The 23143-nt window shown below is 34.7% G+C and overlaps 1 protein-coding gene across 3 annotated transcripts in view; it reads left to right on the forward strand.

Annotated features, from left to right (window-relative positions):
• Positions 1-23143, forward strand: part of LOC145246601 (uncharacterized) — a 172671-nt gene that overhangs the window by 49320 nt on the left and 100208 nt on the right. Inside the window, exon 1 of one of the 3 annotated variants that reach the window (XM_080108260.1) lies at positions 13020-13217. The exons of 1 other annotated variant lie outside the window; for it this stretch is intronic. In XM_080108260.1, the coding sequence (XP_079964386.1) occupies positions 13199-13217 (19 nt within the window). In that variant the 5' untranslated portion in view covers positions 13020-13198. Of the gene's footprint in view, positions 1-13019; positions 13218-23143 lie in introns of those variants that run through there. One more of the 3 variants, XM_080108263.1, reaches the window with a different exon arrangement.

Here is a 23143-nt window from a genome sequence, read left to right on the forward strand (position 1 = left end):
CTATATTCATCATAGTTACCTGCTCTCTCATGACAAATACTTTTCATAAAATTTCACAAATATTTTTCTTTGTACTAGTTCTATAGCAGTAGAAACAAGATAAAAATGGAAAGTGAATACAACCGAGTACTGTACTAACACCGGCCAAGAAATGGATATAAACTACGTTTCTGAATTTTAGTGATGAGGATTGTTTATTCGTATTATTTGGACTATTGCTCTCATCTTAAGTGTTATTTTTACAACGTTTCAGTTGATGTAACCTCCAGCCTTTTTCAGGTGTATCTTATTGAACTCAAGAATCTGCACAGAATTTCAAACAGAACCCTTAATTTAATCTACGAAGGTAGCATGCTTTTGTTCCATCAACCATAACTAGGTAGAAGTGTAGCAATTTGTAGCAGACAAAAACTGTAACAAGCACAAGCAGGAGCGAATTCTCGTCTGCTACAGAAGTCTTAAGCAATTTGCAATTGTACTTTGAATGTCTGCACTGAGGATTGGACCTTCAGCCGCCAGGAGAGCGTAACTTTACAACTAAATTAGATTACCATGTTTTCCTATTGTGCAATCCCCTAACAATAAAAGATTCGCCCTAAGATGGAGTACTTCTGTCACATCTAAATAGTTTCTGCTTGGAGCAATCTTTCTTGCAATAACAGAATACAAAATTAACTTCACAATCTCCAATTCCTCGTACCCCCCCCTCCGTAAAACAGCCACAATATAAACACAACCACAGCAGACCAATTTCTTTTTTTTCTCTCTTTGTATAAAATACTGAGCAGAATTTCCATAAACAAAGTTTCTTTCCTAAAGGGTCCCATCTGCAGAATAAAATACCATGAAGCTGCTTCTCCACTAACTACAACGTAGTTGTCTTCAAGTCTAATGTAAAGCTTTACATGTTGCGTATCCTGAGCTACCAAATTCCTCATGAATGGCATTTGCTGAATAGACTTTACAAGGCAAGGATTTGTCCCAACTTGGAATATGGATCTCTAGTGTTTGCCAAAGTTTGCAGGGTGTTCTCTGATTCTTTTGAGCATTTACAGTATCATGCCATCAGATATTATACTACATATTCCCTGCCGTGGCCCTGTTCCCTCTGAAGTACATGATCTGCTTGGATTAGATCTGCTGTGTACTTGCCGGAATGTAACAGTTGCATCTGTTCCCTACAGATTATTTCATGGTTCTTACCCCACCGCAATGCTTAAATACCGCCCTGTGCTGCTGCTGAACAGACCAAACCTGCAATGATATACATTCACATTAAACTCTCTACATAATCATACTGGTGTTTTGCTCCGATGTACCAGCAATCTCCTTTCACATTGTGTTCTGCAATCCTGAACGTGCTGCCTCAGAATTGTGTAAATGAACATGTATCGCTGTCATATTTTAAGAGTTCTGTATTGTCTATCATGATGTTTCTAAGTTTTATGTATTCCACAATTAGCTTAGTAGCCTCTGTCTATAGCTAACGGTTTTATGACCATCTATATATATAAAAGGCAAATACGCGCACACATTTTTTGTATGTCTCAAAAAGGCTTTTTTTGCCGACAGTCCCGGGTGGGGGTGGGTTACTATCGATTAGAACTGTTTATATAGCCCCTAGATCATAATATCGAAGATTTGCGAACGCGCGTTGCGTCTAGATTTATTTACGTCGATTTTTACAAAATTATTGCTTGTGTTCGTTCAGCATTTTTGTATAAAACCGAAACTAATTCAAAGCCCAGTGTTCCCAGCAACTGCACTGGAGGAACGTCCAGAAGCAATCAGCTTTGATCAATGTGGGGCCAAACTCCTTATATCAGACAATTGCTATTCAATCTGGACAATGAGGAGCTGGTTTCCTCCTCCTCAACATCTTGGGGAAACATGGGTAAACAAACGCAAAAGCTGTCCCGCAGCAAAAGTTAACTCCGCTACTTCTATTTGACCTCATTAATGGGGTCAAATAGAAGCAGCAGAGTTAACTTTTATTGCGGACACGTGTTAATTCTGTTTTTAATACTTTTAAATAAATTCAAACGTGTTTAAGCTACTCTGTATTATGGCTGAGCGGGTAACGTGTCAGGTTTTTTGCACACTTTAAAGGTTGTGAGTTCGAATAGTGGTGTGAGATGTCTTTTTTTTTTTTTTAAACGTTTAATATTGAAACAGGGTTATTTAAGCTTTGTTCTATGTTTTTTTGTTTTTCGATTTTTTTAAGTTTTAACATTTTTTTTATATTTAAACAGGGTGATTACTTAGCTTATTCTTTTGTTTTGATTTACACCCCCCCCTCGCCTGCCTGAGCACACGCACCTCTAAACACCCGGGCAACGCCGGGTACCTCCCCCCCCCCCACTAGTCACTTAATAAAAGAAAAAAAAATACTTGTTAAACCGTCCTCTTGGATTATTAATTCCTTCTGTACATTTCATCAGTGGTTTCCAATCCTTATGTTATGGCATTCATAATCTAACTGATGATATCTTTAACCCTTGACTCCTGGGCCTTGATAAGCACTGACCCATTAGTAAGAATAATGAAAAGTAATAGTTTTGCCAATGAATATGTTGCATGAAAGATGCTATGAATAAATACCGAAACTAACCTTTATTCTTCTGTGAACGACGTTTATCGTTTCCTTTGTTTACTATGTGACTTTCATGTACTTTTCTTAAAAAAAAAATTTGTAATCTATATATATATATATATATATATAGTCTTTGAAGTTTTTAACCTTTAAAACTATACAAAAAAATATTATTTATCATTCGTTAGAAAACCATCTAGTCAGTAAGTCATTTCATCACCTGCAATCACTGCATGAACTCGTTCTTGAATTTACTATAATACCAATAATTTATTTTTCAAGGGATATTAAGTTGTTTACCATGAAACACTGTTTTGAGGATTTATATATATATAAATGGAAAAATGCGCACAAGAGTTTTTGTATGTCCAAGAAAGGCTTTTTTTTTGCTAGGGTTCCCGGGGGGGGGGGGTACTATCGCTTAGAAGTATTTATATACCTCCTAGATAATAATATCTACGATTTGTGAATGCGCGTCGCGTCTAGATTTATTTACGTCAAATTTTACACGATTCTTGCTATTTTGGCGCCTCTCGTGTTGATTCAGCCTTTTCGTATAAAAGTGAAACTAATCTGAAGCGAAGGTGCGGTTCCCAACACGAATGCTGGGAACGTTCAGAAAGCAATGGACGTTTGATCAATGTGGGGGGAAACTCCTTATATCAGACAATTGCTATTCATATGGACGCTCTCCTCTTTATGGGGAGCTGGTCCCCTCACCCCAACATTTTGGCGAAACAAAAAGTTGGGAAACGAAACCAGAAAAACTGTCTTGCAGTAAATGTTCACTGCGGGACTTCTATGGCGTGATCATTAAAATCGCGTACCTGTCAATTTGACTTTTTAATCATTAAAATTAAACTCTGTTTAGTTACTCTCCTTTCGTGGGCGATTGGGTAAGTTGTCAGTTTTTTTTTCACACTTTCTTTTCCACCTTCGCCTCAATGTTCCAGGTTTGATCCTACCTACTTACCCCCCCCCCCCAACACATACACCTACAAACACCCGGGCAACGCTGAGTACCCCTGCTAGTCTAACCTGACTTCTGGTTACTATCGTGACCCTTCGAAATTTGAAAGTTGCTCTGAAACAATATCACTACCCAATTAAAAGTAATTTCTCGCTTGTATTAAAGTTTAAATAGGTATCCCAAACCAAAATTTTATTTTCATTATATCCAAAAATTTAATGTGGTCATATAGATTTTTGTCAACCATAAACAAAAGAACCAAATTTATTCTGGTAGCTCAATTAGCCATCAAGTTATGATTGTTCAAAGTTTGTCGGAAAGTTGAAAATTTGCTATCCTGGTCCAGAAGCCAAATTTCATAGTATATAACTAAAAATTGTTAGTTACTAACAAGTGAAAAATCCTTATAAATGTAATGTCATCTTGTGGTAAATGAAAATTAATACTAATGAATGCAATAATTATTAGATGAAACCAACCTAAACACTAGGCAAAATCCCACTACCAATGGGAAAAATGTTCAGATATGACACGGAAATGCAACTTCGACTGTTCATATCAATTTCATTTCAATATCTAATGTATTGAATCTTCTTATTATGATTCATAACATATTAGAGATCAAGAAAATTTTTTCTTTTAATTATAAATTGATAAAACCATTCATTGTGGACCATGTAAAAGCAGTCGAACAGACAATTTGGTAAAAAGGGCAAAAAAGGGTTAAAAAAAAAAAGTCAAAAGTATACGTTACTGAAATTGCTGTAAAAATGTAACCATTGAAGGTAGAAGCTTAAAACTTTGCAACTTTACTAATTTTTGGGTGAGGAATTAAAAAAAATGTTTGCCTTGTTTCTAATAATAAAACTTTTTTTTTTTTTTTTTTTTTTTACATAGGCATCACCACATTATCAAGGCCAAGAGGCCACTCAAGGATAAGGGTTAAAGAGTGTACAGTAGAAATTGGACAATATAGTAATCATTAGTAATGAAAATTTGGTAAATTTGATAACTTATATGGAATGGCTCGTCAAGAACTTATTTACTTTAGACTTGAACACAACCATATTGTAGTCAGCCGGAAAGCAGGAAAACGGAAGACAATTCCACAGGCGTGCAGTTCTAAGAAAGAAGCTTTGTTCATGGAATCTACGTTTAGGTTTAGGCACAGATAAAGAGTGGGGGGAATTATTGATAGTGTTTACAGCTAGACGAGTGTTTCTTGTGAAAGTTTGGCGAGGGGGGACCATAGATTGAAGCTCAGTCGAACACTTTCCATGAAAATAACAATACATCAGAGACAAACTCGCAACATCTCTTCTGTGAGATAGAGGTTGCAAGGAGGAGAAAAGGACATCTCCTACGAGGCTACGAAGTCTATTTTGAACTCTATCAAGGCAGGACAAGTCCTTTCTAGCAGCTCCTGCCCATATGTGGCAACAGTATTCCATCCTTGGGCGTACCTGGCTCTTATATAGATAGAGAATAGCATCAGCAGTGAGATATTTACCGAATCGATAGAAAGATCCCACCATTTTTCCAGCGGCCTTGGCAACAGATTTGATGTACGTGTTCCATTTAAGATCAGGAGTAATGGTCAAGCCCAGAAGCTTGTCAAAACTTGAGGCCTCCTGAAGACGAGAGCCATTCATTTCAATTGATGCCAGATGTGGATTAGAATGTTGATGATGTAAAGAGAGAAGCTTGGTTTTAGATGCATTAAAAGTAACCAGCCACTCCTTTCCCCATTGTACTACGTGCTCAAGATCAGAGGAGAGAGAATTGGAGAGAACTTGGTCGTTTACTGTCTTAGATGTGCTACCATAAATGGTAGTGTCGTCAGCATAAATGTCTACAAATGATGTAAGGATGTGATTTGGAAGATCATTAATGTAGATCAGGAAAAGAGTTGGCCCAGGATGGACCCCTGAGGGCTTTTTGCCACAGAAATATTTTTACTTTGGGGAATTTAAACTTGCCAAAACAGGACCGACAACAATAAGATTTAGAAATTTGTTATAAAAAAAGTCAAAAGTCTTTTTTTCTTTTTTTTTTTTCAAGCATTGAAAAACTTTCAACTTAAAAGACATGTAAACAAGTAAGATATTTTATAGGTAGAGGTCTTACTACAATTCCTTTCCTTATTGATTTTCTCTCAGAATTCTTTCATAGGCTTCTGCTATGGTAGATATATCAAGAACACTCAAAATCCTACCATCACTTGAAGCTGGCATTACCTTAAAAGCCCATCTATAAACAAATGCTGACTCTACCTGTGCAATGTCATCTGATAAAGGCTATCGAAAAAAATCGTTTCTACCTTTGGTTTGCGATAAAAATGTTATTACAGTGCTGGATGCAGATATAACCTCAATGACTTGGCCAATGTAAAAGTTAGGGTCATAGTAGATGACAATGTAAAAGTTGGTGTCATAGTGATGCTCATAACTGAAGATATCCTGAGATGGTTCTTCACAACTGCAGGAGTTATCTGAATGTTCAGCAAATTCACTAAAAGACTTTCTTTTTTTTTTGTTGCTTTGGAGTTGGAAATGAATCAACTGGATTTCTTCTCGAGTAGTCAGAGAGAGCAGCTTCCAGTTGAACTTTATTTCCACTGGTGTTGATTTTGACACCTAACACAACCTTGAGATATCTTAGTTCAAGTTTATCAAAAACACCTGATAGAACATATAGGTCTCGGGGGTACTTCTACAGTTTATCACCGAAAATGGAGACGCCATTTTTTTTCGTGCACCTATCATTAAAATCCGAGGGAAAAATCAGTATTTTAAACTATGACCAATTAAAACTTAAGATCTCCAAGTTATAATATATGAGATAGTGGGTAAATATCTGGCATCCAGTAGGATGATTCATCCTTCGCCAGAACTAAATAAGAAAATAAAACAAAAAAACTAATAATACCTAGCAAATATGTGAACTTAGAAGGATGGTATCAAGATGAAGCACATATACTACATTGCCCAACCTCCTATAAGGAGAAGGTAATGTCTGGTAGGATGGTACATGATGGAGAAACATGTATTACATTGCCCCCACCTTCTACAAGGAGGATGTAATTTCTGGGAAGATAGTATCAAGATGGAGGAACGTGTACTACATTGCCCAACCCTCTGCAAGGAGGAGGTAATATCTTGGAGGATGATATCATGACGAAGGAACATATATGAAATTCTGTGTAACTTTCTGAGTTCAACAGAAATATTCCAGAGTTCGACAAGCTACACCTGGAGAAGGTCAGAGGTTACATTGACTGAAACGTTGTGGAAATAACACTTAAGACGAGAACAGCCGTGTGAAGACTCAAAATAATCTGAATGATAGTTTATTTTTTTGTTTTATTTTACTTCAGTGGAAATTCTCAGAAATCAAGAGCCCCTGGGGCTAACACTTGAACTCTATATGAGATATATAGATATTCGAATGTTCCATTAAAGTTCTTTATCTCTCAAACACTGAGTTAGTTGATGAAATTGAGAATATAAATTTCCTCTCCTCAATTAATCATTTTCATGTGTTGTAGTATATCCTTCGTTTTGGTCTCTTGGTTTTACTGAATTCCAGGACAAGAATCTATCTATTCTGGTGGAGTATCCAGTTTCGTGCTATTACTTGAGGTAACATCACTTGGAGAAGGTGCACCATTCCTCGTAAAAGCTAATGTGGGTTAGCCATAGTGAGGAGATTTTATTTGGGCAGTGAATACTATGTGATTTTGAATATTTGGTCAGGGTTTACTTCTAGGGAAAAAGTATCCTCATGCCAGGTTGTTCTGACAAACCCCTGTACAGAGAAACCTTAGACACTCGGGGATAGTGTATAGTACGCATTCAAGTTCTCTCCAGTAGGCATTCAACTAAGTCTGAAATAGTAAATGAACATTGAAAGATAGTAATATTCTAATTTCAGTTGCAGATATTAAAGTAATTTGTGTTGTTTAACCATCTACCAAATCTGCACTAGTAAAAGATACGGATGCTGTACAGGTTTCTTTATACTAGTTGAAATACTTGTCCTAAGATGGATTCATCATAAGACAGGAATAGAATATTGATTAGATGCCACCCAGAATTCTGAAAAGCATCAAAGCAATCCAATGGTAAAGATTAGTTGGTTCTGCCGACTTGCTATAGCTTTATAAACTTTGCTTGAAACATTAATTTAAAGTAAACATTTCATTCATATTCCAGGAGCAATTATGCTCATGACAAAGAATTACAAAAATTACCTGGCAAATATACACGGCTAACCAAGTGCAAGAGAGATTCAGACAATTGCACTTTAAAGGATAGCCAGAATCTTCAAAAGATCTCTCAGTTGGAATATCTAAGTTAGTGGGTGAATGTTTGCATCCGATAGGATGTTCCATCCCTAACTTGAACAAATTGATAAGAAAAATTACCAAAAAAGTAGAAACCTATCAAATAAATATCTCAGTAACATTTATTGTTTGGGTTTCTACTTGGTTTTCGAACCGAATAAATGCTTTAAAATAAGTTGCATAGACAAATAACTTATCTTGCCTTTGATAAACTTTATCTCTATTAAATAAAAGGAATTTTGTGCATGTGAGTTTGTTCCTTATGAACCCGAAAACGGCTAGAATGATTCTTTATTTTTTAAATTCCACACAAAGGTATTTGCTGTGTCTGGGTGTGTTTTTACGTAGGTTTTGTATTGGAATGCGTCTGATAAATATCAAAAATCAATAAATTCTGATGACTGAAGAAAGCCCCCTTGAGTGGCCTCTGGGCCTTGATAAGTGGTGACTCCTATGTAAAAAAAAAAAAAAAAATTCTGATTTCACCAAAGTTCATACAAGTGCAATTGAGAATTTTTATCACTGCATAACCACAAAGGCCCAACCTATAAAATGAATTGTAGACTTTTTGATAAGACAAGGACGCGTTTGAAACGAATGTTTCTTTTTAGTTCCTCCTTTGATTAGACAGAGGTGCGTTCGAAATGAATGTTTTTGTTTAGAGCACAATTGAACCATGATACTTGATTTCTACATTTTAAACTTAAGTGTAGCCATTATTTACAGATAATTTTATAAAATCAACTGTAAATTCTCTACAGTGCAATATAAACTACAATGTATTGTGGACAAAGTTGTTGCAAGGAAACGTGAAGCTTACTCCCAGTACACAGGGGAGGGGTGTCCCTAACTAGATCAGGCAATCAATCGATTTCATAAAAAAAAAAATGGGTGATTTCACAGATTTTGATGACAATAATAGGATCGGAGGATGGAACATTTGTTACTCTTTATTTGATCCTGGACAACGTTGGGTTTCCCTGCTAGTTATATATTTGCTTTTTGACCACTTTTTTTGATTTTATTGTCTATATGTCCTTGTTGTTCACTCTATTATGTAAAATTGAATTAACTTTGACTTTACTGTTAGTGCAAGAAATAAGACCAACTTTCAGGTTGGATCTTGGCCAATAGTGCGGATCCTATTAGATTTGAGACCTCGTTAGACCCCATCTAAGAGTGAGAGACTAGTGGCAGATGTGTAACAGAGCGCATGCGAAAATATCAGCAGGAGCTGTAAGATAGCTGGCTTGCGAGGATATTAGCAGCAGTAGCCAAAAAAAAGCACATATGCAAATTAAGTGTGCACGAACTGGTGCGACAAGAAAAAGAAAAAAGGACACCACGTGGGAAAAGAAAAAGCGCAATTCAAAAAGATGAACATGTAAAGTCGAAGACGAGAAATGGTGTCTACAGCCAGTGTGTAGTGGATCAGAAAGAAAAAAACGCATGTCAGGGGAGATGAACATGTGACCCCCGCAGTGGCAGAAAGAGACTCTTTAAGCTGGTGTCGAGATGGCAGAGTGGGCGACTATAATAAATGACTTATGTTAAAAAAGAAAGAAAACCGAGTCAGATTTTAATTTATTTTTATTTGTTTGTTCCTTTTCAACAGTGCCACATGGCGTGTGGGTCCGAGAGAGGGTTGAATTTTAATGAACACGGTTCGAGTGTAATGATCACGTTACAGACGTGCCAGCCCAGATGTGACAACAATACTTCATGCATGAGTGAATTATGGCTTTGTAAAAATTTAGGATGCTCTGTTATGAGTAATTTTCTAGCATGGAAGAGGGAGCTTACTTTCTTTGCAGCAGCTTTGGCAATATCTTAAATGTATTTGTTCCAATTCATGTTGCCTGCGAATGTTAAACCGATGAGTTTTAAAGATGATACTGCGTTTTTCAATAAAACATCCAAAAACATTGTAGAGGAAAGATGTGTTCGAATACACTTACAGTGTATTTACATATCGTCAGGCAATAGTACTCTTTACTGATGCCACGGAAGAGTTTACCAAATAATGGTCATGAAACGATGCTCTATAATGGCGGTAACGCAGTGCCATCCAGTCAGAACCTTCCTATATGAGACACATGAAAACGAATAAAAGGTGGGTCATATTAAACAACAGAAAGCTGTTATTGAATTTCATCTTATCAGTTCCAGAAAGTTACGCAGGCAACTTTTTCTTTACTTTTTCTTTACTTTTTTTTTTTTTTTTAAATACCTTTAACTAAACCAATGAAGTAGGGTGTTGCTAGGGTGATATGGGTCAACTTCCGTATGATAACAATCGATTTGATACGATGCCTTCTGTCTTGAATTTAATTGCCGTTGATCGATAATTACTTTTTTGCTTCATTTTTTTCTTTTTTAAAACTAAAATTACAAATCGTTTTTTTATTTTTTTTATTTATTTAAAAAAATTTTTTTAACTGCTTTTTTCACTCCAAACAAGGGATAGTACCGCTTGGATGTAAGAGGCTACTATCAAAATCTAACGTAGGAGTTACTTAGACTATGTAAATTTAAAGACGCGTGATTTCTCTTATGATTATAAAATAAAAATTGGCGCTTCTACAGAATTGGGACGAGATTTTGTAGTCAATAAATGGAGTTTTCAGATAAAAAAAAAACAATGGTTTTAACTGATTTTTTTTTGTCACAAGTTACAATGGTAGCTTCCAAATTATGAAGTCGGAATCACCTGAATATTACTGAATTATTAAAAAAACAACTTTAATTGTGTCCGCAAGAGAAAAATTGCAGCCATCTTGTTTAAATCAAAACGGAAAATTATCTCCCCCCTTTTGAACTCTCCTGTATCTTATGATCGTTTTCATCAAATTCTATTTTCTTTAATAATTTTTTAAATAAATAATTTTCTTTAATAAATAATTTTCTACCTTATCGATTTTCGTAATTTTTGGATATAATCATCTGAAAAATACAAGGGATATGTACATTCCATTGTTTTCATGCGAAATTAAGTATTACGATTTCCGAAATTTCATTCGAATAGTGTAGAAGCACGTAAAAATTACTTAAAAGAACCTGAAAAAATATCTAGATTTAAAATAATTTTTTTAAATTTGCAAGGATACTATATCAAGAGTTGAGTAGCAAGATGTCTGTTCACATTACACTTGACCGTCTGCATGTCAGTATAATCAGAGAAGCAGGGTCCTGCGAGGGGATTCCTACATCTAGCAGTTTGAGGGGAAGAAACTACTTGAGTAAAAGGCTTTCTGGCATCTGGGGATCTCTACAGTGTAGGGATGGGATTTTGCTGCTTGCCGGGTTTGTTGGAGTGTTTACGTCGAGGGGGGTACAAGGGCTTGGAGTTGGTCTGAGCACTTTCCATTAAAATATTTATAAAAAAGGCACAGGGATGCAACATTTTGGCGATGATACAGGGGTTGGAGAGAGTCTACCTTTGCAGCAGCCTTGACAATGCCCTCGATGTATTCGTTCCAATTCATGTTCCCTGTGAACGTCAAGCAGAGGAATTTGAACAAGGAGCTTTTAGTTAGTGTATCATTAGTCATGGCTATCAGTGGTTGAGAAGGTTTCTTGTAATTATTAAAGAAAAAAAACAAAAACTTAGTCTTGGCAGCATTGAATGTTACCATCCATTTATGTCCCCATACTACAACTTTTTTTGTTTTTAAATATTTTAAAACTACAATTCACCCATGCATGGAATATTATTCATACATCTGGGTTAGTGCATCTACAACTAATCTCCCCCTCTTAGACAGAGTCCATAAAGGAGTCTCAAATCTAATAGATCCTGCACTTTCAGGCAAGTCTGAATCTCTGTCCCATTGCAACAATGTCGCATCCCTGTGTCTCTTTTACAAGTACTTTAAGAGAATGTGCGCTGATGAACTCATTGCACTTGTGCCTCCGTCACGTACATACGTCTGACCAATTCGACAAACAGCAAAATCCCACCTCTTCACTGTTGAGATCCCTAGATGCCGGAAAGCCTTCTGCTCTAATAGTATTTTTTTCTCTCTGACTGTTGGACTTTGGAATTCCCTCCCTGTTTCATGCATCCCATACTGCTGGTGTTTAAATGTAATGTGAGCCGACAGTTCGCTGCTTAACTCCTCACAATCCTCTGTTAGACACGATTCAAATTAGTAGTAGCCCCTTACGTTCCAAGTGGCAGTATGCCTTGTTTTTTTGGGGGGGTGGGGGGTGTGGTGGGGTGCAAAAACAAAACAAAACATCTTTTATGACATAAAAACAAAGAAAAAAAAAATGCCCCAAAACAAAAGAAACGCAAACAATTTGTTTTTAGTTACTTATTTTTGTTACCAACTTACATTGAGTTACTAATGAGTTCAAGAGTCTACTTACTACCACCACCACCACTACTACTACTTCTACTTTTCTAAGTATTGTTAGCTAAGGAGTAAGGACTTATAATTACTGAGTAATAATTAGTTTATTACGAATAAACATAAACAATACATAGTCAATTTCTTTAAGCCTTTGTTACTTCCCTCCTTACAAACCAAACATTGAGTTTTAAAAATCGTATTCCATGTTAAGTATGCACCAAATGACTGACTACTACTACTACTAAAAGAACTAAATAACTGTAGTGACATTATCCGAAGAAGGCCCTAATATTTCTAAGGAAACCGATTGCTGTTATAGATTCTTAGATTAAAAATTACAGACATTTTTGCTTTAGACAAAAAAAAAAAAAAGTACCTCCCTCCTCAAAAAAAAAAAAAAGTATATAACAAATAAGTGTTATCAAAGGCAAGATAAGTTACTTTTCTACCCAACCGGATAAGTTTTTAGTGTAAACTTATTTTAAAGTGTTTATTCAGTTCAAAAAACAATTCAGTTCGAGTGTTACGCGAGAACAAAAGAAAATGGCCGATATGAGAGGGTCACATACTTTGAGTCTGGATAATTGCTTAAAAAAAGAAAATTAAACAAAATAGTGATAGAAACCCATCCAGTCATTATCTTTGTATACTTCGGATACGAGCCGCGTGTTTCTGAGATGAGCCGCGACCTAGCCTCCTCCCCTTCATGATTTTAGTAGAGAGAAAAGTCTTAACTCGGATTGTACTCCTACTTGTATATATTGCTGATACTAATTTAGTTGACCGCGCACATCAAGGCAGTAAAGCAGCTGGTAGAATGTTTACGTCTTGTTGCTATTAATTGTTACTGCGTTCGTTCTGTTTGGTCAACAGTTCCTCCTCTTCTTCCTTCTTTCGTCTGCTCTCCTATCTTGCTTCATCCCCAAAAGAATAATATGATGTTTAGTATTGAAGGTAAGATCCCCCCTTTTTTCCTAATGTTGATTTCGTTTTAATCTCCGTATTAATAAAAGGTTCTTATCCAGATTTCAACCTAAAAACAATAAAGAAAAATTGATGCAAGTCCATAATCCAAACTAATTAAAAGCAAAACAAAGCAAAAACAATCTTTATGATGTAGAGTGTAGACTATGTATCCGGCACGAAACTAAGATGTCATATTCCAAAAATCACGTAACTTGATAAAGTAATTTTATTATTAACTAAGAAAATCAAATTTTATGAGTAAGATAAAAGAGGCTGTCTTGCGTCGCAAGGGGGGGGGGCAGATAACTCCACAATAATTCAAACTTTCGAGATCAGCTTTGTAATGCTAACGATTGCACATTAATCGCTTAAGATTTTCTATATAAGAACTACTTGATCAATTTACGTGAATTTTGAAATATGGCATGTTCGTCCCGTACTACACCATAAAGATTTTTCGGTTTTTATCCAGAATTCAACCAAAATCGTGTGATCACTTCTCGTGTATCTGCGAGTGTTTCTCGCCTTTCTGACTTTCACTTTATTTTTATTTAATATTCACTATTAACGACTTATCGAAATAGACAGCTAAAGTGTAGTATCTGTTCTGATACTCACTTCACCTTTTCTGTCCTCGATCATTGGAGGAGAAATCCTTCTAGACCAAGACAATTTTTATTTTTGTTCCTATTCAGAGTGCCCCTGTTTAGGGGAGCTGGATTTTCCCCCACATTAAAAACCAACCTAGTGTCTACCCTGGGAGGAAGGCAAGTAAATAGGAACAATATAAAAATAATAAAAAAGAAATTCTAACAACAAAACAAAAACAAAACCGCTCACTCAATTATAAAATCCAACACCCGGTTTGGTTTCTCTCTAAATAAATCGGCGATTTTAATTTTTTTGTCAACAGATGACACCCTCTCCCACATACACCCAAAATCGAGAAGTAATTTCTTCATAACCATTCGAAATTTGAAAATAATTTCGAAGTATTTAAACTGTCTAAACTCAAGTATTAAATTTTTTTTAATTTTGCAATCTTTGCATCGAATAATTTAATGAGTAGACATTCAAACCACATATCACCGTAATATTAACATTAGTTATGGTTTTATTTCAATTAATAATCTAATTTGATTCTCATCCCTTATCTCTGAGTGGCTTCCGGGCCTTGATAAGTGGTGTGGTGACCACTTTGTAAAAAAAAGAAAAAAATCCCCACTGTTATTTTTCACAACGTTTCGGTCGATGTAATTTCCAGCCATCTTCAGGTTGCATCGGCTAAAGAGTTGTGATAATAATACCAAACCAATATGAGATTAGTAGTCCGAATAACACAAATGATATAAATTATCATCATTTCAAACATTTAAAAAAAAAAAAAATTGTATTACCAAACAACACCGTAATGATTAGATCTAATGATAGAAAGAAAAAAAAACGATATATTTTTATTTTGTTTTCACATTAACATTTTCCTTTTAAAATGACGACTGTTAGGTTTTCAGGTATGCTGAAAGCGAATATCGCATTTAAATCTTCCGCAAATAAGTGATTTTCTGTACATTAACCAATGTAATTCCTTCTGTTACTGGTGGCCATTGTTGTACGCGCAAGTGCGCAAAAAAATATGCGCTTACAACAATGGGCACCACTTTTAACAGAACGAATTACATTGCTTAATATCCAGAAAACTACTTATTTGCGGAAAATTTAAATGCGGTATTCGTTTTCAACATACCCCCAAACCAATTCAAGTCATCATTTTAAAGGAAAATGTTAAGGCGGAAACCAAGCAAACATCTTACCTGTATATATATATATATATATATATATATATATGTCAAAACATCGTTAATTCATTACCCACACAGCGACAGCCGTATAGCGCAATGGTGAGAAACCTTGACTTTCATTTTGGGCGGTCGGGTTTCGATCCTGGCTTGAGACAGTTGCCTGTCTAGCCGCACTGATGAGCTGTGAAACAGCGAAACAGTACTGTATGTGGATGACTCTCTCTCTCTCTCTCTCTTTCATATATATATATATATAAATATATATATATATATGCTACTGGAAACCGCTTGTGAATTTAATAACACCTTGGCACTCCATTCTTCGGAGGAAGCCGATTCAATTTACCTAGGGTAAATGCCATTGGCGCGAGCGCGCACACACACACACACACACACACACACACACACACACACACATGAAAAATAAAATAAAATAAAGAAACAGATTATTTTTTAAAACATAACTAAATCGATATGACTTTAAGTTTGATGATGGACCAGTTCAGATGAATTTTCTTTTTTTTTTCCTTTAATTTTCGTCTTTTAAACTTTTCCGATTTTCTTTGATTATCTTTTGGTGTTTATTTATAATGAAACCTATTTTCCAAACAAAAACACTGAAAAATCTTTTTAAAAAATTTATGTACGTACCGTGTTACGGGACGAAAATGTCATATTCTCAAAATCACATAAATGGATCAAATAGTGTTCGTACCCCCCCCCCCCCAAAAAAAAAAAATTATGATTAAGTGAGGTGTTATGTTTTAATCAACCATGTTTTATAAATAAAGGCAGACAACTCAATTCAAATTATCGATCTCAAAATCGGTCTTGTAATGGATAATTTCCGATTAAAATCGCTAAAACTCGTAAAAAAGATTTTATATAAAGAGAACAAAATACTTGATTAATTTACTTAATTTTTGGAATATGACATATCCATTCCGTGACGGATACGCACATCATTAGGATTTTTCTGCAATTTAGTTTTAATAAGTTTAATTCTAAAAAAGCACCCATCTTTTTTTAATGTTTACAATTTCTGTGTTAATTAAACAATAATTATCTTATTACGCCCATCGTCTTTTAGCCAAAAATAAGAATGAGATTTTACTTTTATTAGGCGATTACATGTAAGCAGTCTGAAAAACGTCAGCAAAAAAAGGAATTATATATATATATATATATATATATATATATTTCCTTACTCTAAACACTCTTTAACTCTAGTCTGTTTTTGTTGGGTTCAAACAAAAACAAAAGGAAAAACAAAACACAAAAAAACATCTGTAAAAATCATTGTTTCATTGATTATGTTGTGTCATGCCGACACCGTTTTAATGACTTGACAAAGAAAAAAAATAAAAAAAACGGATATTTAATTATTAAACATCTTCACCCTTAGCATCGTGCTGACTTTCTATGACTTCGACACTCCTAACAAAACCGGATGCATAACACTTCAGTACCCTAACCCATATGATAGCAAAACTCACATTCTTTCTTTTGAGCATATCGTCAATCAGCCCAACCAATCAGGTCTCAAAGCCTCGTAACATAGTAGGTGATGCCTTTTTCTCTTCCCTGCAACTTTTTTCTGATGGAAGAGACGTTGTTAGCCTGTCTCTGCTCTATCACTATTTTCATGGCAAGTGTTCGATTTAACTCTAATCTATGGTGCTCCCTTGCCAATCTTTCACAAAAAACACTCGTCTAGCCAAAATCAGTATCAATAAATTCCCCCACTCTCTATCAGTGCCTAAACATGGATCCTATGAACAAAGCTTCTTTCCTAGAACTGCCCGCCTGTGGAATGAGAAAGAGCATAGGAGACATTCCATGGCAAGTCATCCTGTAAAAGATCGAAATTTCACCCCCTCCCTCCCACATTTTTTTATCCTTTTGACCCTATAAGATATACACAAGTTATGATGTATTGCCAATTTTTAGACCCAGCAATCAATAGGAACTCCGTTTTTGAGACTAGCTAAAATAAAGTGAAGAGGCAGAAAAAGGACTGTGACGCGTCGTAACGGGACGACCCATCGTTACAAAATTGTAAATTTTTTGAAAAGTATTTATTTTCTGGCCTAGAAAATTGCACCTGGTAGGGGTTTTTGACCGGGGAATCTGAAAATCAACCTTAGAAAGCTAGGGGGGTTTATCTTGTGGGACTTTTTTTGCCCATCTATATGCCGAGACAGCTTCTGCGCGAACCCCCAAAAGGGCATAACTTTGGGGATCAAGAAAAGAAAACACTAGGAGTCAGAGGTGATATCCGTTTTAATATTTAGAAAGCCAAAAGATAGAACTTTCAGAATATATATAGATTTATACTTGGTATTTTATTCCTTCACCTTGAAATTAATGCAGAAAGTTGACAATTTAAAAAAAATCGTAGTTGAAAACGCTCAATTTTCATCTAATGTTGATAAATATAAGAAAGTTTTATGGCTGCTTGGAATAATTTAGAGGTATATATATGTGTTTATCTCATGATTTTATATTTCAGTAGCTACATTCTTTAACTCTTAGATAAAATTTCAATGTTTTTTCTTCATTTTTTTATGACTGAATTTGAATGCCTGATTAAAGTTAAGTGAAACTTTGTCCAAAAGATACCAAACAAGCCGTAATCTCAAACTCCTCAAATTTTGCAGTAACATGCTTACATAAAGAACTGCTTATTTCACAATTAGAATAGTTTTACCAAGTCCTCAATTTCTTGCGATAGACTGTGTCCAATTTTCGACTCAGGCAGCGCCTTTTTCTGCAGCCAACTTCCGAGCTTCTCAAACTAGGTATTCACTCACCCCAAAGAAACTAGCAACTTCTTTTCTGGACCAATCTAGTGGAGTCATTGTAAGGATTTGTATCTTTTGTGTATGTAGTCTTGTCTACCTTCTCTTTCAGAAGAAACATAAAACGATCAAAGTTTCTCGCTTTTGCCTTGGTATCTTTCTCTACTAATCGTTCGGTCATATCCAACAGAGATGTCTGGTAATTCAAACAGCTCCTTCACCCTTTCCTTCTGCTTCTCAAAACTTCTGTTGACTTTCTTGCAGACATCTTTCACTTTGCTGGACTTTGGTAAAGCATGGGATTTCAATGGGAATATCCTGATCATTCCAGGAGGATCATTTAGGAGATCCCGTTGCTCTGACTGATGTAATGTCAATTCAAGCACGTTAGGTTCACACTCTTCACTCTCGTCTTCCAAGGATTCATTGTCATCTGTTGAATCCTTGTCTCCAGCCAGATGCTCCTTCACTCATTTATGACGGTTCTTACAGATCTTCCATCCGAGAACAGCTTTGTCATTGATTCTGAATTCCATGGACCTTAGCCCTGCAGCCATAGCGAGTGATATGTTGTGTGTCTCATCAGGCTTCTTTTTCTTAGTATGGAGTTTGAACGAGTTGATGCACTTACTTTTCTTGAACAAACCATTGCTATACTTTCTCTCATGGTACTTGCATATACTACCCAGATCACAGTTCTGTTCCAAACCAGCTCTCCAATGATAGACAGTTTGTTCCTCTTCAGACAGTTCTTCGAATGATTTCAGTTCTGCAGCAGTTTTCTGGTGACATTCATCTTTCAGACTTTTTCCAACATCGCTTCTGACCTTTTTCGGTGAACTTGCCATATTAAATCATAATCTAAAGAGAACAAACATTATTAGGATTAGTAGTATTTATTGTAAGACACTTAACAAAAATAATGACACTTAATCTATTAAAGCAGAGATGTCAAGTAAAAGTATGTTCACTCATTAACTTTAAATACATGGGCAAAACCGTTTTTTCTGTACAATACGTTTTCATCAAACTCAGGTGGGTACACATTCAACGTTATACTCATTAACCCAGGAACCCCCAATCCACCACACAGTGGGCCCAGATCACTGATTTGTGGAAATAGAAAGTAGGATTAGTGTTTGTGTTAGCAATTTGAATGTTTTGGAAGAATAATGATGAGTCTACTACTCAAAAATATCAAGATTAAGAAAATATACCTTTTCTAGGCTTTTTAGGCTCTATAGCCTTTGACTGGGTCCCATTGAATTCTTGTGTGCATTTCTTTATACATAAATCACAATCTGAGAATTTAGTTGGTGGAAACTGCGAGCTATATTCGAAGATTGCTGCAAAGATTTACTTTTGTGAAACCGCCACTTTAGCAATTTCATCCATTTTCATATGCAGCTAAAATTGAAACAAATATTCATGTTATGGTAAAATTACTGACAAAAACAATTATATATATATATATATATATATATATATATATATATATATAATTGCTCGAAAATGAACCAATAACATTTTTTGTATGTCATAGATGCACCACATATTTTCATATCATGACGTCTATGCTTTTCTTCAAACAAATCCTCTTGAGAAAGTCTTGCAATCAAAATGAAATGTTGATGACTATTTGAATACTTTTTTTTTCATTTTTCACATGTATGTGTGTCTTCAAGTCCAATGTTAACAAATTCCTAATGAACCGCCCCCTTAAGTAAACACTTCATCAAATCTCCACACTAACGTAATGTACTTGCAATAACCCTTATCCCTGAGTGACTTCCGGGCCTTGATAAGTGGTGATCACTGTGTAAAAAAAAAAAAATATATATATATATATATATATATATATATATATATATATATATATACGCTTCACAGAACGTCTGAAACACGCGTAAAAACGATTTCAATGACTTAAAAACATTATTACAATGATCCAAACATAATTCTCAATGAAAAACCAAGGCACGGAATAATAAAATAATGTTAAAAAATACACATTGTTGGTGACTACTCCCTTATTTAAATATATATATATATATATATATATATATATATATATATATATATATATATATATATATGAGGTACCATCAATAAGTTTCCAGACATTTTCGTACGGGCACTTTTATTGATAGTACATACATGAAACTCTAGATATTTTATGAAGTGTGCAAAAAAAATCAACATAATTTTGCTAAAACAATCTGCGATTATTGCCTGGTTTGAACAGAATTGTTGAAAATTTGACAAAATTTCCCAGAAAACACTGGTTTATTATTTATTTTATAAGTAAATAAGTAAATTTTTGTCATTGACAAGGCTGAAAATAGACAAAGAGAAAAACTTTAAATAATCTTTGAACACTTTTTTTAGTTTTTTTGAGGAAGTTACACTTTTGCTTATGTAATATGATGTCTGGAAAAAATTTATAAATTTCCACTGATTTTTGTGACTTCAAAGCATCGTAAATTTTTTTAAAAATATCGAAATGAGTCATTTTTTGTTTACATGTTTCTATGTTGAGAAAAGTTAGTTATGTCTTGTTTTAAAACATTTATCAGTACTATTTTTTTTCTTTTTACTTTTTTGGATGGCATGGAAATTTTGGATGAGATGGAGAGAGATGTGGGTTAACTAAGCTGATATATTTTTATTTTTCGTGAGTCTGTATATTATTTTGCTGATCAAGTGTTACACCGGTGCTGCCCAAGCCTTGTCCAAATGTGACATGGTCATTAGTATGTCAACAGATAGAGCCCTTCTCTGTCTTTCTTTGATGTAATTCTCAGTCTGCGCACATGTTCTTCTTTTAATTCTCTTTTTCTTCTTCCTTGCTGTGACGTCACCTTGCACATGGTGTCTGCATTTTGTTACACAAAATTCCTCAATTTTTCAGTCTTTCAGTTTTTTCAGTCTTTCAATTTTTTCAGTCTTTCAATTTTTTTTTTCAGTCTTTTAGGTTTTATCAAAAAAAAAAAGAAAAAAAAATACAATTTATTAAAAAAAAATAATTTAACTTTATCTTTCCTGTGAAAAAAAAGAAAAAAAAACTGATTTCCTTTGTAAGAAGAAAAAAAGAGGTTATTGATATGAATATGACTACATCCGGGTCCTTCCTCCTTACAAGAATATGATTGGCTGGTTAAGCCATAAATACGGACTAGTAGAGTCACCTAGGGAAGACATTGAAAGGTATACCACAAGCCTCATACTAAGTTTCAGTAAGTCGACTTACCAAATTATTAGAAACTGTAGTAACAACCTCTCAGCTATTTCACACAAATATATCATTTTCGCAGGACATAGCAATCATAAGAATAATCATTTTTTTTTTTTTTTTTTTCAGTTTTCTTTTTTTTTTTTTCTGTTAAAAATCCGTTATGTTTGGATTTTACCATTGGTTTTCTTATTTTTGTATTTTTTTTTTTTTTTTTTTTGCTGTTTACATATTTCTATGTTGACAAAAGTTGGTTTTGTGAAGTTCAATGGATTTACCAGTACAAATTTTTTTTTTCTTTTCAATTTGGACGGAAAACAAATTTTGGATGAGATGGTATATAGGTGTGGGTTAACTAAGAGTCTATATATTTATCTTTTTGGGATTGTGTATATTATTTTGCGTTTGTTGTTTTAGCCAAAAATTTATTTAACATAAAAAAGTGTTGATTTTTTTTTCTTCTGTTTAAGTATATTGTTTTATTTTGATAATTCTTTTTAGTTGGCTTTTGGTCCAAATAACCAGTTTGTAGTTGCAGGAGTGAGCTGGAGTCGCTGGAAAGCTGTTGGTGTCACTGCAGTTGTTAGAGGCTGCTGGACTCTATCCATTTGACTACGCACATCAAAGTCACTTTTAGGAGGTTCCTTGCTCCTTGCCTTTCTGCTGATTTGTTGTGAAAGTTGCTAGCTTTATGGAGAATCGTTCATGTTACAGGCTCTATGACCAGTGATGGTATCACTAAACAACGAATAGCTATAATCAATTTCACACCGTGTTACTTTATGAAAGATGAAGTTTTTGAGTTTTCTTATTGTTTGAAAACGGTTGTTGCTATTTTAAACATATTTTCTGGGAGTGTCAATTACATATTTCTGCATGGACAAAAGTTAGTTTTGTCAGGTTCAATGGGTTTACCCGTACCAAATTTTTTTCTTTTCAAGTTTTTGGATGTAAAATAAATTTTGGACGAGATGGTGAAGATAAGAGTTAACTAAATATATATATATTTATCTTTTTTGAGGCTGTGTATATTATTTTGTGTTATTTTTTGGAGGGGGGGGTGCAAGGATTTATTTAATGAAAAACTGCTCATTTTTTTTTCTTCTGTTTAAGTGTATTGTTTAATTTTGATAATTCTTTTTTAGTTGGTTTTTGGTTTGAATAACCAGTCATACCTCTTTTTTGTGGCATCCACACAGTGAAGGGCATTTTACCTTCAACTGAAAGTGGAAGTTTATGGAGTATACCGATTCACAAAGGGAGATGATATACAGTGCCTAGTATTTCCAGATAGTCTCCAATCTTGTACTGGCCAGGCTCAACTTTAGTGATCTAATGGGAATAGGTGTGTCAATGTGATTCTGTTGAATCGGTGCGATTGTGTGGTTTATTGTATCTTTGTGATTGTGTGGTTTATTGTATCGGTGTGATTGTGTGGTTTATTGTATCTGTGTGGTTTATTGTATCAGTGTGATTGTGTGGTTTATTGTATCAGTGTGATTGTGTGGTTTATTGTATCAGTGTGATTGTGTGGTTTATTGTATCTGTGTGATTGTGTGGGTTATTGTATCTTTGTGATTGTGTGGTTTATTGTATCTGTGTGATTGTGTGATTTATTGTATCAGTGTGATTGTGTGGTTTATTGTATCTGTGTGGTTTATTGTATTGGTGCGATTGTGTGGTTTATTGTATCTGTGTGATTGTGTGGTTTATTGTATCAGTGTGATTGTGTGGTTTATTGTATCTGTGTGGTTTATTGTATCGGTGTGATTGTGTGGTTTATTGTATCAGTGTGATTGTGTGGTTTATTGTATCTGTGTGGTTTATTGTATCAGTGTGATTGTGTGGTTTATTGTATCTCTGTGATTGTGTGGTTTATTGTATCAGTGTGATTGTGTGGTTTATTGTATCGGTGTGATCGTGTGGTTTATTGTATCTGTGTGGTTTATTGTATCGGTGTGGTTTATTGTATCTGTGTGATTGTGTGATTTATTGTATCTGTGTGATTGTGTGGTTTATTGTATCAGTGTGATTGTGTGGTTTATTGTATCAGTGTGATTGTGTGGTTTATTGTATCTGTGT

This window comes from Euprymna scolopes, chromosome 24, assembly GCF_053919585.1.
Source record: "Euprymna scolopes isolate OS-2025 chromosome 24, ASM5391958v1, whole genome shotgun sequence".
NCBI lineage: Eukaryota > Metazoa > Mollusca > Cephalopoda > Sepiida > Sepiolidae > Euprymna > Euprymna scolopes.